We start from the raw sequence: 15711 nt of genomic DNA on the forward strand, positions 1-15711 counted from the left end.
CGGACATGATCGTCCCAGTCTCATCTGCTTTCGAGCTGCACCTACGGCGCGGCTTCTCGAAGGAGCTTCTCATCGCCTCCGCTTCGCAAGCCGTAGCCGCGACCTCCGCCCCCGGCCTCCGTCCTTCCCCTTCCTCCTCCAGCTCCTTGCTGGCGACGCGGCCACGCCACAGATGAGGCCCAGCCCTGACTGCACGCGTGACGGCCCGGGGCGAGCTCGTCGCGGGCGCTGGCGTCTACGAGGGCGGCCCGCGCGCCGCCTCACTCCTCCTGCTTCGCGCGGGCGGCACGGGCCCAGCGCGACCTCGTCGCAGGCAAGCTGCACCCCCATGTGGCGCGTCGTCGGGATCGGCGCGGCCAGCCTGCAGATTCGGCGGCGCCGCCCCCCGCAGGGTCTTCGCAGAGACGAGACGACCGGCCAAGTGCTGCGTCGCGGAGACTGTCGCGGCCCGGAAGCGGATCGGCGGCCAGCAACTGCCGCCCGGTGGCTGTGGCCTTGATGTCCGGCTCGTGCCCACGCGCTGTCCGGAGGTGTGCTGTGCTACCCGCCGAGCCGCCGCGGATCAGGAGAACGAAGGAAATGGAGCCACAGCGTCGAGCTGCCTGCCGAGCAGCCGCACCGATCCGCCACGCCTTCCACTGGGCCACCGCGCATCGCCGGGCCGCCGTGCTCCTCGGCACGAGCAGCGAGGCCACTCCGGGCCGCCCGCGACGCTGCGCCGCAGCTTGCGGAGGAGGAGCCGCTGCCTCATTATTGCGGAGGAGCAGCCGCGCCGAGCCGCCGACCCACCGCGCTCCTCGGCGCTAGCGGCGAGGCCACGCCAGGCTCATCAAGGAGGGAGAAATTACTGCGGACCTGGGCTACGTCGGCGCCTCCTGCTAATGCACCGCCATCGCCGCGCGTCACTCGCTGCCTGCAGGCAAAGGTCTGCGGTTCGAGTCCATATATCCTCTTCCTAGCGTAAGTTGCCCGCTCGCCTTCCAGAACATTGGCGGTGTGACGTTTTCGAGCTTGCCTGGGCACAGTGATGGCGGCGGCCGGGCTGGGCGATTCAGGAATGACAGCATGGTTGTTGACAGGACGAGCGTGGCCCCATATGCTATCCTATAGTTGCAAGTGCATGTCATGTGTTTGCTGAAATGCCTATTTGAGATGTTCAGGCCCTACTATCGTTTTCCAAATCTACATTTCATCAGCAAAGGTAGCTAGAGGCTCTCCAGGAAATGTGTCTAATCTCTATTATCATTTTGCAGATCTGTACTTGGATTTCATGGGAATTATTTACTTGCCTACCTGCAGATGATCACAGGAATGCATCTTCTCATGTTCAGTTTCACTAACAGGAGAAAGCCACTAAGTGAACCTTTGATCAGAACAGCAATGGGAAATGCCATGTAAGTGGACCTTTACTGCATTCTTGGATGGATCATATTTACTACTATTTTGGTTCCACAAATGCACCAATGATAAAAGTGTTGCCCACCATATTTTGCAAACAGTTTGCACATGCTAATTTGTCAATTAAGTTCTAGCATCGACTTTTACTGGACTTACATTCCTATGCCAAGCTCCATGTATTCTAATCGTACTGCACTAGATAAAGAATCACTTAAAGTATTCCTGTAGTGAAATGAAAAGCAATACCTTGCTCCGAAACTGCTATCCTACTATTTTCAGATTGACATAGTTAGACATTTGTAGCCTATTAGTCTACTTATTTATGAAACTCTGAAATCTGCAACTTTACATCTCACCATGCCTTCTCATTTTTGTGTTGTTTACATAAACCTTCCTGAAATTCTTCTGCTTCAAGTACCTCATTTTTTTCATGCCTTTGTAACTAATTGCTGTGATATTACGTGTTTAATAGAGATCTTCGAGATGTGAAGCATATTGTTTTAGCTTACGAGGTGCAGTCTTTTCTGCTTTATTTCAACTGAAATGCTCCAAATTCTAATTACTACAGGAGTTTCTCTCTCAAACCAATCCAACAACTGATAAAACATTACAATACTCGATCTGTTGATTGTATGAGGTCCAGTAATATAGTGGATATATTAACATCTCCATAGCAAAGCTTACTATTTGACATATTATTATCCTGCTACTGCATAAATATTTGCACAATATATTAGATACTTTCTTTCTCTCTCTTTTTTGGTTTGGTACAGGAAGAAATATCTGGGAGGCTTCTCACATTTGGTCCTTATCTTTCATGGCCAAACAAGAAGGCAGACTCAAAAAAGACATAGAAGCACATGTACTTAAAGAAAATGCTACTCATACGTAATTCACAGTTTTGGCAGACCAACATAGACCTAAAATATTATCTAGAACTGTACTAATCATATACCGCATATAGTTTCATTGTATCATAAAAAATAATTACTTGCAACAAAGTCTAAATCTAAGTGCTGAACAGTTCAGCTTTTCCCTCGGACCTTCCATATCCTTCTCTTCATTGTAGTCATCACCCTGCACATGCTTCTTCTTATCACAGAAATAATAAACAAAAACTAGGGATTCCACCGCACTGGTCTACAGGTCGTGGCATCATGTAGACCCATCTTGCTACAAAATGATGAAATAATTTTTCTGGCAACCCTTTCGTTAGGACATCTGCTACTTGGCTAGCTGAAGTTACATATGGCAAACAAATAATCCCTTTGTCAAGCTTCTCCTTAATGAAGTGTCGATCAATTTCAATGTGTTTGGTTCGATCATGCTGCACCGGGTTATTAGCAATATCAATAGCCGCCTTATTGTCACAATATAACATCAAGGGCTTGCTCTTAAACAACCGTAACTCCATTAATAAGATTTGTAACCACAACAATTCACATACGCCATGTGCCACGGATCGAAACTCTGCTTCAGCAGTTGATCTTGCAACAACACTTTGTTTCTTACTTCGCCATGAAACCAGGTTGCCTCCAACAAAGGTACAATACCCAGAAGTCGATTGTCTATCATCCAAAGAACCAGCCCAAATAGCATCGGTATAACATTCAACTTGTAAGTCTCCCTGGCGAGTGTATAAAAGCCCCTCCCCAGGACAACCTTTGAGATATCGTAAAATTCGATACACAACATCCATATGTGAAGATTTAGGATCATGCATAAATTGGCTTACCACGCTCACAGCATATGCAATGTCAGGTCGTGTGTGAGAAAGGTAAATAAGTCTACCAACTAACCTTTGGTAATTCTCTCGATTCACTGGAGTCCCCACATCTTTACTTAGACAATGATTTTGCTCAACTGGCTTGGCTGCAGGTATCCAAGCATACCAGCTTCTTTTAACAAATCTAGGACATATTTCCATTGAGAAAGAAATATACCCTTAGAACCACGAGAGATCTCAATTCCAAGAAAGTACCTTAAGTGCCCTAAATCTTTCACTTCAAACTCTTGTGCAAGATAATTTTTCAACGCTGAAATCTCAGTGGAATCATCCCCAGTAATCACTATATCATCCACATAGACAATCAGAATGGCCACTTTACCTATAGCATGCTTATAGAACAATGTATGATCTGCATTGCTTTGAAGATAACCTCTCTTGAGCATTGATTGCCTAAAACGATCGAACCAAGCCTTCGGTGACTGCTTCAATCCATACAGGGATTTATGCAAGCGAAGTACCTTGCCCTTAGTTTGATTTGTTTCAAAACAGGGTGGAACATGCATGTATACTTCCTCATGAAGATCTCCATGTAGAAATGCTTTTTTTACATCCATTTGATAGATGTCCCAATCTAAGTTTGCAGCACAAGATATAAGTGTCCTGACAGAATTCATCTTAGCCACCGGTGCGAAAGTCTCATCATAATCAATTCCATAAGTCTGGGTATATCCCTTTGCAACAAGACGAGCTTTAGATATCCACCTTCCCATCAGGTGTATGTTTGATAGTGAAAACACATTTACATCCTACTGGTTCCTTACCTGGTGGTAGATCCACAAGCTCCCAAGTTTTATTTTTCTCCAAAGCCCTCATCTCTTCCAGCATTGCTTCCTTCCATTTTAGATCCTCTTTAGCTGATTTCCAGTCATTGGGTATGGATATAGCATCTAGAGAGGCAATGAAACTTTGGAAAAATGGGCTACAGTTTTTGTATGAGACAAAATTGGCAATATCATATTTGTGACCAACATAATCTTTGAGACGTGCTGGAACATTGGAAGATCTAGTTGGCTTTCTTAGGGCAATGGGTAAATCATTTTCAAGAGAAGGTTTAGTAGATAATTGATTTTCACCCTGCTCTAAAGTGCTAGTAGGAGCATTAGGAGGATTAAGAAAATCTTGTGGATTATTACCTGGGTCGCCATGCATAAGGGACTCTATATTTTGAGAAAGTAGACTAGTCTGTATATCTCCATGGCAAGAACTATGACTACCACTACCATTAATTTCCTCCCCCTGGCTCAAAAAAGGATTGACACCATGAGAAGTGCCTGAAGTAGGAACAAGAATGGATCCCACAAGAATACCTCCATTACTCTCCCCCTCTTGTTGCACTTTAGGAGGAGACAAACTAAAGCCAATATTATTGCCTAAGCCATAATAAGATTCATGTTCCCGAAAAGTTACATCCATACTGACAAAAAAACGACGCTCAGAAGGACACCAACATTTATAACCCTTTTGAGTAGGAGAGTAACCAACAAATACACACTTGAGAGCACGAGGATCAAGTTTGCCTACATTATTTCTGTAGTCATGAACAAAACAAACACATCCAAAAACTTTGGGCGGGACAACAAAGTCATTTGAGCCCAAGAGTAATTCGGCAGGAGATTTATTATCAAGAACACGAAGAGGCATGCGATTTATTAAATAAGCTGCAGTCTTCACTGCTTCTCCCCAAAAAAATTTAGGAACATTCATAGTAAACATCAAAGAACGAGCAACTTCAAGCAAATGTCTATTTTTACGTTCTGCGACACCATTTTGCTCTGGAGTGTTAACACAAGTAGTTTGGTGTTCAATACCATTTGAGGCCAAGAAATGTCCAAACTCTTGGTTAACATACTCAGTGCCATTGTCAGAACGTAATATTTTAATTGTCTTCCCAAACTTATTCTTAATAATGGCAATCAGATCTTTGAAAACAGAGAACACATCACTTTTATGTTTTAGCAAATAAAGCCATGTATAACGACTAAAACCATCAATAAAAGTTACAAACCATCTATGTCCCAAAATAGAGTTGACTTCACAAGGTCCCCAGACATAAGAGTGAATAATCTCAAAAGGTTTACTGCTCCTTCGACCCAAACTAGGATACGAGACTCTTGTATGTTTAGCTAACTCGCAAGCATCACATACAAGAGATTCTTTATGACAAGAACCAAAAAGAGAAGGATAACAATGAGACATAGTAGCAAAAGAGGGATGCCCAAGCCTGCGATGAAGCAATAGTAGTTCTTGACATGGAGACATTTGTGTTGCAAGTGCAACTTCATCACTTCCTTCATCAAGATAATAGAGTCCATTATGCACAGTCCCAGTCCCAAGAATTCTCCCAGTTCCTAGCTCCTGAAAAGCACAATGAGAAGGATCAAACCAACCTCTACAATTGAGAGATTTGGTGATCGAGCTAACAGATAAAAGATTAACCGGGAAATTAGGAACATGTAAAACAGGTGACAAGGATAAAGTTTTGGTGCACCTGACAGATCCACGACCTGTGATAGGAACTGTGGATCCATCAGCTACCCGCACCTTATCCTTACCCGAACAAGGTATGTAGGAAGTGAAAAGATTATGTGTTCCTGTCATATGATTAGTGGCTCTAGAATCAATAATTCAATACTTGGATTCTTTTTCGAGTGCATGGGGATTCGTACCTTGGGACATTGCATGAAAACTAGAATCAGCTGTAGAGGAACCTTTGGTTGGAGACAAGCCTTATGAGACTTTGAACTTGGATCTAAACTCCTCAAGAGCTTGTGCATCTACTACCTGAGATTCCTTTTCGGCTGCAGTGTGGTTTGCTCTATTCAGTTTGCCACTTTGGCTCCCCCTTGGTTGAGATTTACCTTTCTTCCACCCTGGTGGGAAACCATGTAACTTAAAGCACCTATCAATTGTGTGTCTTTCATCACCACAATGATCACACTTCAACTTTCCACTAGCTTTGCCCTTTAGAGATGGGGAAAACGCCTATTTTGCATAGACAAAACTGCACGATTACCAACTTCTCTTGAGCTGTTTACTTTAGACTGTGCTAATCTTGTTTCCTCTTCTAGGACACTAGAAATAATATCATCAAGCACTGGCCATTCTGGTTTAGAAAATATAAGTTGACGACGAAGATCAAACTCTTCATTCAGACCATCAAGGAAAATCTTTCCAACAAATGACTGAAACCAAGTATGGTGAATCACCATATCTTTCTTGTCAGCAGGCTCAAAAGGATGATAATAATGCAAGTCCCTGTACAATTTCTTCAATTCACATGCATATTCAGTCACAGATCTTGTACTTTGCTTCAAGTGCAGCAATTCATGCATAACACCTATTGCTTGCATCTTGTTAGTTTTTTCTGAAAATTGTGTTTCCAAAGCACACTATACTTTTGCCACTGTCTCCATAGTTTCAACTTGCTCACGGATTGTCGATTCCATGCTACCCAACAGCCACACAAGCACTCTATCATTAATCTGTTTAGTATCCGAGCCACTCCCTTTTCCTTCTTCTCCATCAGTAGCAATAAGCAATTTTTCATACCCATGGGACCCTAGAATTAATTTGGCCTGTCGAGCCCAGTTGACATAATTTTCTGGTCCTGATAATTTCACCGGATTAGGCTCAAGAGCATATTTGAAAATCTCTGGATTCACCCTGGGTTGCTCTATTATCTTGCTGAAAATCTCACACAACTTGTCAATACTATTATCTTGTTTTTTTCCACCCTTGTCTTCCATCGTATTGGCAATGCTAGAAATAGCTGTCTACTAGCAGCTCACGTTCCCCAAATAGACCAACACAACTCAGCAATGCTAGAAATAACTTGTCAGGTACTAGAACCAAGGAGTAATAATACCTTAAGCGGACAGTGAAGAATTCTTACTGGTGGCCTCCACCAGCCAAATGCACACCCACACTATTGGAGCACAGCTCGTTGTTGCTTCCAGCCTGCTGCTGCAACTTGAATCAAGCAAGCACAGCTACCGAATCAACACACGACTGAGCAACTGATGTTGAGGCTCTCTCACGCCGAGCCACCGAGCAGATCCCCGTCGCTTTCGTCCACAAACTCGAGGAAATGAAGAGCTTCTCCACAGCCGCACCTTGCTCCAAATAGCAGCTCCCGGCGCCGCGAACACAAGCAAAATCAGGGAAAATGGGATAGGATCCACAAGATCAACCTGCTCTTGATACCATATTGAAGATTAGTTGGAGAGATTTGAAGGATTTCAGGATCTAGGGTTGTGAGGAGAGGAACAGAGGCAAGAACTGAGTGGGGAAAAAAACTGAACTAGCCTCACTTGATCTTTCTCTATCCCTCATGTACATCTACAATACTTTTTACAGTTTAGTCCCAAGCATATATAGTATTTACACCTCAACAAAACTGAAGCAGCAGAATATCGTCCAGGCTTCGACTTTTTCCATCGTCCAGTTGACACTTTTTCCTGAGGACGGTGTCCGACCGCAGCGCCGCCTTGAGCAGAGCCAGACCCTGACGGACGTTCGGCGGATCAACACAAAAACGATACAATGTCAGAACAGGGCTGCTGAAAAACAAGAAGATTCAGTATTGAAGGAAGGGAGTCCGATGCAGAAACCTCGCCCGTGCCGACGGCGACGAACTTCTCGGCGAGCTCGACGTCCTTGCCGGCGAACTTGTTTATCATCGTTATGCTGGAGATGGCGGACATGGGCGTCACCTCCAGCCCGTCAGTCACCATGTAGGTGACCACCCCCTTGACGTACCCGCCGCTCTCGTCCGAGGACGACGACGACGACCCCGCCGGCGCCGGCGCCGCCGCGGACGGCAGCACGAAGGCCACCTCCGTGGACATGGCCTGCTTGCACTGCAGGCAGGTGGCCTTCGCCTCCATGGTCGCCGTGGCGCAGTACCCGGCGCACGTGTACAGCCTGAACCTCGCCAGCGCCGGCTCGCCGTCGCCGCCGGCCTGGAGCAGCAGGAGCTCGCGGGCGTCCGGGTTCAGCATCTTGGGCTGGAGGAGGTCCGACTTGTCGGTGCCGGGCTGCAGGTAGATCGCGCCGATGCGCTCGACGCTCTGGTACAGGCGGCCCACGCTGCCATGCATGGTGCCGGCGGAGACGAGCTTCGCCACGGCCCCGATCGGCAGCGTCAGCAGGCTGAACACGAAGTCGACGAACTCCTTCCCGGCCTCCGCGAACAGCACGGTCTTCGTCTTGGTGTCGACCAGCAGCTTGAGGGAGATCTTGGAAGCCATGGATCGATTTGGCTGTGCTCCTGTAAGAGGAGGTGGTTCTGCAGGAATCGGTAGTGGGGGATGCCCAGACGAAGTCACGTGCTTGTGAATTTATAGTCGCGGGGAGGGAAGATAGTAGAAGATGAGTCGTTTGAGTTGGTAAGTTGCAGTCTCCTTGGCTTCTGATGGAGAAATCAGCGCTATGTGAAAAGAACAGCGATGACCAGCCTGTTCGTCTTCTCAACGCTCCGTCCCAAGGAAGCGCAACATTAATTGCCACGTAAGCTGAATCGATTACGTTTTCAACGGTTGCTTCATTGCGTGAACCAATCCAAGAGAATGTTCTTGCTGAGTTCAAAGTGTTTGCAACGTTAGGCTTGTGGCGATCACAATCGCCACAATGCACTGCATGTTCAGAACTCAAAGGCCAAGGAGACTGCAGTTGAAAACGAACGCAATCGATTCAGCTTTGGCACGCGAAACTGATGGGACCTCTTCATCTTCCCCACCATCTGTCTGTTCATCTGGCATCTCCCCCTTGCATTGCATATAAAACACACCGCACGCAACGCAAGCATCGTCAAGCACCCCTCACTCGAGCCAACGATCCACCCATGGCTTCCAAGATCTCGCTGAAGCTGCTGGTCGAGACCAAGTCGAAGAAGGTGCTCTTCGCGGAAGCCAAGCCAGCAAGGAGTTCGTGGACTTCGTGTTCAGCCTGCTGACGCTGCCGATCGGCGCCGTGGCGAAGCTCGTCTCCGCCGGCACCATGCACGGCAGCGTCGGCCGGCTGTACCAGAGCGTGGACCGCATGGGCGCCTCCTACCTGCAGCCCGGCGCCGACAAGTCTGAGCTGCTGCAGCCCGGGGTGCTGCACCCGGACGCGCGCGAGCTGCTGCTGCTGCCGCACGCCGGCGGCGGCGGCGACGGTGAGGCCGAGGAGCAGCCGCGGCTGCCCAAGTTCAAGCTGTACACGTGCCCGGGCCAGTGCGTGACGGTGACCATGGAGCGGGAGGCCGCGTGCCCGCAGTGCAAGCAGCCGATGGCGACGGAGATGGCCTTCGTGCTGCCCTCGGCCGCGCCGCCGTCGGGCGCCGGCGCCAAGGGCGGCGGCGGCGCGGCGGGGGAGGAGAGCGGCGGGTACGTGAAGGGGCTCGTGACGTACATGGTGACCGACGGGCTGGAGGTCACGCCCATGTCCGCCATCTCCAGCATCACGCTCATCAACAAGTTCAGCGTCGGCAGCGACGTGGAGCTCGCGGAGAAGTTCGTCGGCGTGGGGATGGACGAGGGGCTGGGCCTGCTGAGGGCGGCGCTGAGCTCCGACACGGTGCTCTCCGACGTGTTCCTGGCGAGGAAGAAGTGAAGTGAACGAGATCCTGATCGATGCTCTTCAGAGTTACTGATGGGCAGCTCCTCTGCAGTTTTGCGGCCAATATTTGCGCATCCTTGTTTTGGCCGGCCGTAATTTAGGCCGCCTAACCCTAAACCCTAAACCGCCGATCTACTTTTGGAAAATATATTTATATTACTATTTTTTATTTCAATAATCTCACCTACACCTTCTTTTCCTAGCATTTTTTTCCACCGACAACCTTGCAGCCCCACGAAACCCCTTCCCCCTCCCTCACTGGCCACATCAACGAATAAAAAAAGAGAAATATCATGACAGATAAGGTGCGTGACACACGAATCAAAAAAGTATTTTTATGCCAGCATCATGTTTAGATGCAAAAACAACTGCTCTTGAATATAAAAAAAGTTGCTACATCACAGAAAATAAACATCACATGTAATAATCTGGACAGATGTGTTGTTGTAGAATCTACTAATATAGAACAACTGATTTGAATCCACTGTTGCAGAGCCTGGTTGAATGCAAACAAGCTTGATTAGATAGATTGTGATGCTAAACAAACTAGTAAAAGTTGGCATATAGAAAACGTCTGGAAAAAACAACTGATCTACCTATTAAATAGTACATTATTGTCTGATGATTCACATTTAATTGCTTTTGATACATGTAAAAAAATGCTCTCATGTAGTTGGAAAAAGGGAGAAGTACATGATATTGAGCATATTCCAAATCAAGAGCTAGCTACAGTTTTCAATGATGTAGTTTCTGTTGGCAATAATTTAGCTATGTTGGCAACAATCTAGCTGAAAGCACCTTGGATGTGGAGGCAATTGCTGATAAAACCTAAGATGTAGCAAATTATGGTAGAGATTTGGTCAAAAAGCTACGATGCCGTACATTGGGCAAAATATTTTGCACTAAGCAAAGAGGTGAGGGAGTTCTACAACTCATATGCAAAATGGATTAGGTTCTCAATTGGTACAGTAACCTCACGCCTCCCAGATTTAACATGGGAAGAGTAGAAAACTTTTGTTTATTTACAACAAAGAAGGGTATGGGATGAAAAGAAAAAAAATGCAAGTCATTTGCTGAATCTAATGACAACAATTATGAGGTAGGGTATTTTTAACCTGAACATGACTTGGGGTAATGTAAATTAAATGTTCAAGGAAATTGCCTAATGAGATGCATTAATTTGCCTCTGCTAAAAGGAATAATTGTCTAACTAAGAACCATATAATAGATTTGCAGTAAAAAAGGTGGAGGAAAAACATACTGCATCAGATGACATCACACCAAGACTTGTTGTGCTTATGTGCTCTTGACACAGTAATTGGTGCGTGTTTGAAAAAAAAACTGCAAATTAGCAATGAAAAAGTTACTGATGGTGGGAGAGCCAATTTAACATTCTGTAAAAAAAATACCTATTGTAACTCATACTATTGCCTATCTAGAATAATATTATTGCTTACTCTCTACCTATATTATTGCCAAAGTAAAGAACCAGATAGGCTTATATCATAAAAGTGTAGGATCTAGCACAAATGTTAAATATGTGTGCTTATAGATAAGAATCATATAATGATGCAGATCATAATTTATTATATCCAGTTCTACTGGTGACTAAGAATAGCACAAAACAGTAGAATCATATTTGCTAAATCAGGAAATGTAAATTATTGCTTAACGAAAAGCTGCAAAAATGCTGCAAGGAATAATTATAATTGCTAGCGCAAATAAAATAACATACTATTTTAAACATACAAACTGAAATATCTTTGCTTGCAGCACATAGCACATTGGATGATGGAGCACATCCATACTGCCATTTCTGTCCGAGATGCATTGTATCAAATCTCTAAAAAAAATCTAAAGTGCACATCCATGCTGCTAGTGTTGCGGCCTGCCACTATTGTGCTGACCCTATCAAAGAAGAGATGATGCACTCATGTTATTCCTATTAGCTTGAAATGGAGATGAGAAACTACAGCAAATGCAGGAGATTCCAATCGAACAAAAACAATATCAAGATCAAAGTGCCTTTCTAATAACAGTACTTTGCATGACTAATAATAATAATTTGCCTAACCCTTTCTAATAACAGTACTTTGGAGATGAGAAGCAGACTGGTCTCTCCATGCCTAACCCTCACCCAAATCCCCAAACCTTAACGCCATCCATACCTGAGAGAGTGAGATGGGGAGGAGGAGGAAGACCCATCGTCGCGGGGCATCGGCAGCGAGCCACCAGAACTGCTGGAATCACGGTATGAATGATGGGGGAGGGGGGTAGGGGACAAAGCACTACACTGATGATGTCTAGGGTGACGTTGTCGTCGGAGAACAGTGGTGGAAGCAGGCTCACTCCTTCGGCGGCGCGATGCGGATCCCCCCATCACCGCCTTGGTCTGCACGCTCCGTCGAGTCCGCGCCGGAAGGAGCCGCTCGGCCGCTGCCGATGATTCCAGCTTGTCCGCCGCCGCCTCCGCACATCTCCTTGGACCTCCTCCTCATCCTCAGCGGCGACGGGTCCGTTCACGGCCAGCGCCGCCGTGAAGAGGTCGGTGATGGACCGCTTCTTCAGCGTGTGCCCGTGCCCCAGCACCTCCTCCTCGTGATCTCGTCCTCGCCGACCTTCGCCACACCGCGTCGCTCCCCCGTCAGGGGCACGGGCTTCCACCATGCGCGCCCCCTCATCGGAGGCTGCCGCACCAGGCGCCCTCGCCCAGGGCCGCTGCTCCCCGAGGGAAGGGGGGCTTGCAGGGGACGCCGCGCCGCTCCATCTCCATGGGTACGGGCTGCCACCATGCGCGCGCAGCACCCTCATCGGAGGCCGTCGCAGCAGGCTCCCTCGCCCGGGGCCACTGCTCCCCCAATGGGGCCGCCGCTCGTCGGGGGACGCCGCGCTGCTCCCTCGCCAGGGGCACGACTGAGAGGGGGAGGGGGATTGGCTTCAGGAGAGGAAGTGGGAAAGTGGAGGGGAGGTTGGGGAGAGGAGTGGAAGGGAGGGGCATTGTCGCCACGGAGCAGATAAGGATTTTTTTTTGAAACATGAAGCAGATAAGCGCCCTGTTCGGAAATACGGACGAAACTCAGGTACGCAGCACGTACAGCGCTACAGTAAACAGGCGCTACAGTAAGCAGACGCTGCAGTACCAGCCGCTACAGTGTGTATCCCCTCACAAACACTATTACATCAGCTGCTACAGGAAACAACCGCAGCCAGCCGAACAGGCCGAAGGATAGATAACGATGGAATGGGAGACGAGCGGCAACGGAGAGATAAGGCCGTACGTTAGCGCTTCTGCGCGGCCGGCCGTTCCTAAGTCATTACCTTCTTGTTCTGCTGCTCCTTTGTCTTGCCAGCTCAACTGCTCAAGTGTGTGCTGACATTGTGCGTCCGTGTCCGTCTCGTGGCAAATCCAGTTTTAGTTGCCACTGTTGTGCTGCGTACTATCCTGTTCAGCGGTAGTGTGGAGTGTGCACATCACCAGTTCACCACGAACTGGAGTATAAATAAATCAATAAGCCTTTTTTTTTACTAATTCAGTTACAACACATTAGAGAAGGCATTCAGTCCACAACTTCTGATTATTATGCCTATTCTGAAGTTGACAGAGAGAAGTACAGTAAATTAGTTTTGAGTTCTCTCTGACAGATAATGCTGGCTGGAATGCAGGATAGTCGCTTTTCAAAATAAAAAAATGCTGGCTGGACAAACATAAAACTTATTTAAACTTAAAACTCAGGACTAATGTGTTTCATTAAGATTTATTGTTCAAATATGAAAATCAACCATGAGGTGAGTTCAACGGTACGTACTACTGCAACATGTTTCTTCTTTTCTGCTAATAGAGTAATTAGAATTGCAAGACAAGTTTAAACTTTTGCTACCCGGCTCAATTAGCATATCCGAAAACATATTTATTTCCATATTTCATACATTACAATTAGAACAATTTAATAAAAATGTTCCTTAATTTGTGTCTAGAGCAATATATAAATATGAGTTAAATGTACCGTTAGTCCAATAGGAGTAACTTTTTGGGTTGTGCCGGTTAGGTCTATCAACTATTTTTGGTGTACCGATAGTCTATAAACTTTTTAAGTGATGCACCACAAGTCCATAACGGTTTGTCAAAATATTTTTTTCACTTAGGCCCTCGGTTTTCTTCCTCCTCTCTCTCACTTCACCCCTTGCTCTGCTCTCTTTCCATGGCCACCCCACCGCCGTTGTCCGGTCTCCTCTCTCCGTCTTCTGTCGCCGCCCCTGTCCGTCCGTTGCAGCGGCAACCGCTTGGGCCGCCGCCACGGCGCCCGCTGCCGCCCCGAGCACGCCGAGCCGAACGCTACAGCCCGGAGCACCTCACCGGACTCTGTGCTCTCGAGGCTGGTGCTCGGCATGGAGCCCATCTGCAGCCCGGCCTTCGGCGCCCACCGCGGCAAGCTGCTTGCGCTCGCGCTGCACCGCCCCGTGCTGCTGCTGCTCGCCATCACGGCTGCCCATCACCCTTTACTGCCTCCGCGACCGGCCGGACCTCCTCCGCCTGGTGGTCCCCACCGCCGTCGTCATGAGTGGTGGTGGTACGAGTCCATGGGCGTCCTCATGCAGGCCACGTCGCTCATCTACATGTTCCCTTCCTCGTTGGGCCAGGGCGCGTCCACGTGCGTCAGCCACAAGCTCGGTGCGAGGCGCCATGCGCGCCGCCAGCGCCGCACTCTCCAACAGTGTCATCGTCGGCCTCGCGGCCGCCGCCTTCATGGTGTCCGTGCGTGCCCACTGGGGCCGCATGTTCACGTCCGACGCTGACATCCTCCGCCTCTCGTCATGGAGCTCAGCAACTGCCCACAGACGGCCGGCTACGGAGTCCTCCAGGGCAGCGCCCACCACGCCAGTGGCGCGCGCATCAACCTTGCCTCGTTCTACCTCGAGTGCCAGCGAGCGCGCCGCCGACTTTGCCACGGTCGTCAGGGAGCTACCAGGAATATGAGTGGCAGCGGGACGCGCGGGCAGTGGCAGTCGCGCCCGCCTCCTCAACTCGCCTGCACCCCCTCCGACGTCACGCGCCCCTTCTCCTCCTCCTCCTTGACTCGCATGTGTGCTTCCCCTTGCGTGGCGGCGGCGGGGGCCAGCCTCTGGCGCTGCGGCGCTAACGCGGCCACACGCGGCGGCGGCAGGGGGGCTGCGCAGCGGTGCGCCCGCTCGCCCACGTGCCTTTAGGGCAGTGCGGCGGCGCGCCCCGCTCACGGGTCTTCGCGGTGGTGCCTGGTGGCTGAAGACGAACCTGCGGCAGCAAGGAGTGAAACGAGAGGGGAGGAAGAAAACCGAGGGTCTAAGACTCTAAGTGAAAAAAAAAATTCGATGAACCGTTATGGACCTGTGGTACATCACTTAAAAAGTTTATAGATTATCGGTACAAAAAAAATAGTTGATGGACCTAACCGGCATAACCTAAAAAGTTATTGGACTAATGATGCATTTAACTCTATAAATATATTGGCAGATAGGTATAGCACTTAAAACAAGCTAAGAAATATGGGTAATAATTTACTTGAGAGAATAATAAGTGGTCAATTTTTTATGAGCAGGCACGGTCTGTAAACTCAACTTCTGATTGGACGGAGCAAGACATCGCTGTCTTGATTTTTGTGTTTTTATTCAAAATACGGACTCTATTGGTTGGGTGTGGGTATATGTAGATTTTTTGGTGTAAAAAAACTGGGAAAAAGAGAGAAGAGATGGCAGGAACGCGTAACACCTTTGGCCGCTGGACGTTGGATTTTTTTACAATCTCTCTAGGACGTACGATGTTTGATGCCCAATCATGTAAACACTTGTAAACATTTAAAGTTTTAAGATTTGTGGGCCCAAAAGATAGATTTTAGATTTGTGGGCCGCTGAGTATAAAAGCATTGGGTGAAAAATATTTTTTTTAAACT

General features: G+C 47.9%; 1 protein-coding gene, 1 long non-coding RNA gene and 1 pseudogene across 3 annotated transcripts; 2 read left to right on the forward strand and 1 right to left on the reverse strand.

The window, feature by feature from the left end:
- Positions 1-33: 33 nt before the first annotated feature.
- On the forward strand, positions 34-2434 carry LOC120697245. 2 transcript variants are annotated; one of them, XR_005684395.1, is made up of 3 exons: positions 34-925; positions 1026-1201; positions 1300-2434. It is a non-coding gene; the product is annotated as an uncharacterized LOC120697245 (long non-coding RNA). The 2 variants fall into 2 exon arrangements; XR_005684394.1 differs by having other exon boundaries at positions 39-1201.
- A 5140-nt stretch (positions 2435-7574) lies between these two features.
- LOC120700549 lies at positions 7575-8436 on the reverse strand. Its single transcript, XM_039984801.1, has 2 exons — positions 7798-8436; positions 7575-7691 (listed from the first exon to the last, which is right to left on the reverse strand). The coding sequence occupies exons 1-2, from the start codon at positions 8434-8436 to the stop codon at positions 7575-7577; spliced, it is 756 nt and encodes a 251-aa protein (XP_039840735.1).
- A 593-nt stretch (positions 8437-9029) lies between these two features.
- Positions 9030-9781, forward strand: LOC120700551 (annotated as a pseudogene).
- The last annotated feature ends 5930 nt before the right edge of the window (positions 9782-15711 follow it).

This window comes from Panicum virgatum, chromosome 3K, assembly GCF_016808335.1.
Source record: "Panicum virgatum strain AP13 chromosome 3K, P.virgatum_v5, whole genome shotgun sequence".
NCBI lineage: Eukaryota > Viridiplantae > Streptophyta > Magnoliopsida > Poales > Poaceae > Panicum > Panicum virgatum.

Excerpts from the sequence above, each read along its gene's own strand:
- LOC120700549 (XM_039984801.1), bottom strand. The coding sequence starts at position 8,436 with ATGGCTTCCAAGATCTCCCTCAAGCTGCTGGTCGACACCAAGACGAAG. Across the intron at positions 7,692-7,797 it reads TCGCCGTCGGCACGGGCGAG|GGTCTGGCTCTGCTCAAGGC; the intron begins GTTTCTGCATCG and ends AACGTCCGTCAG.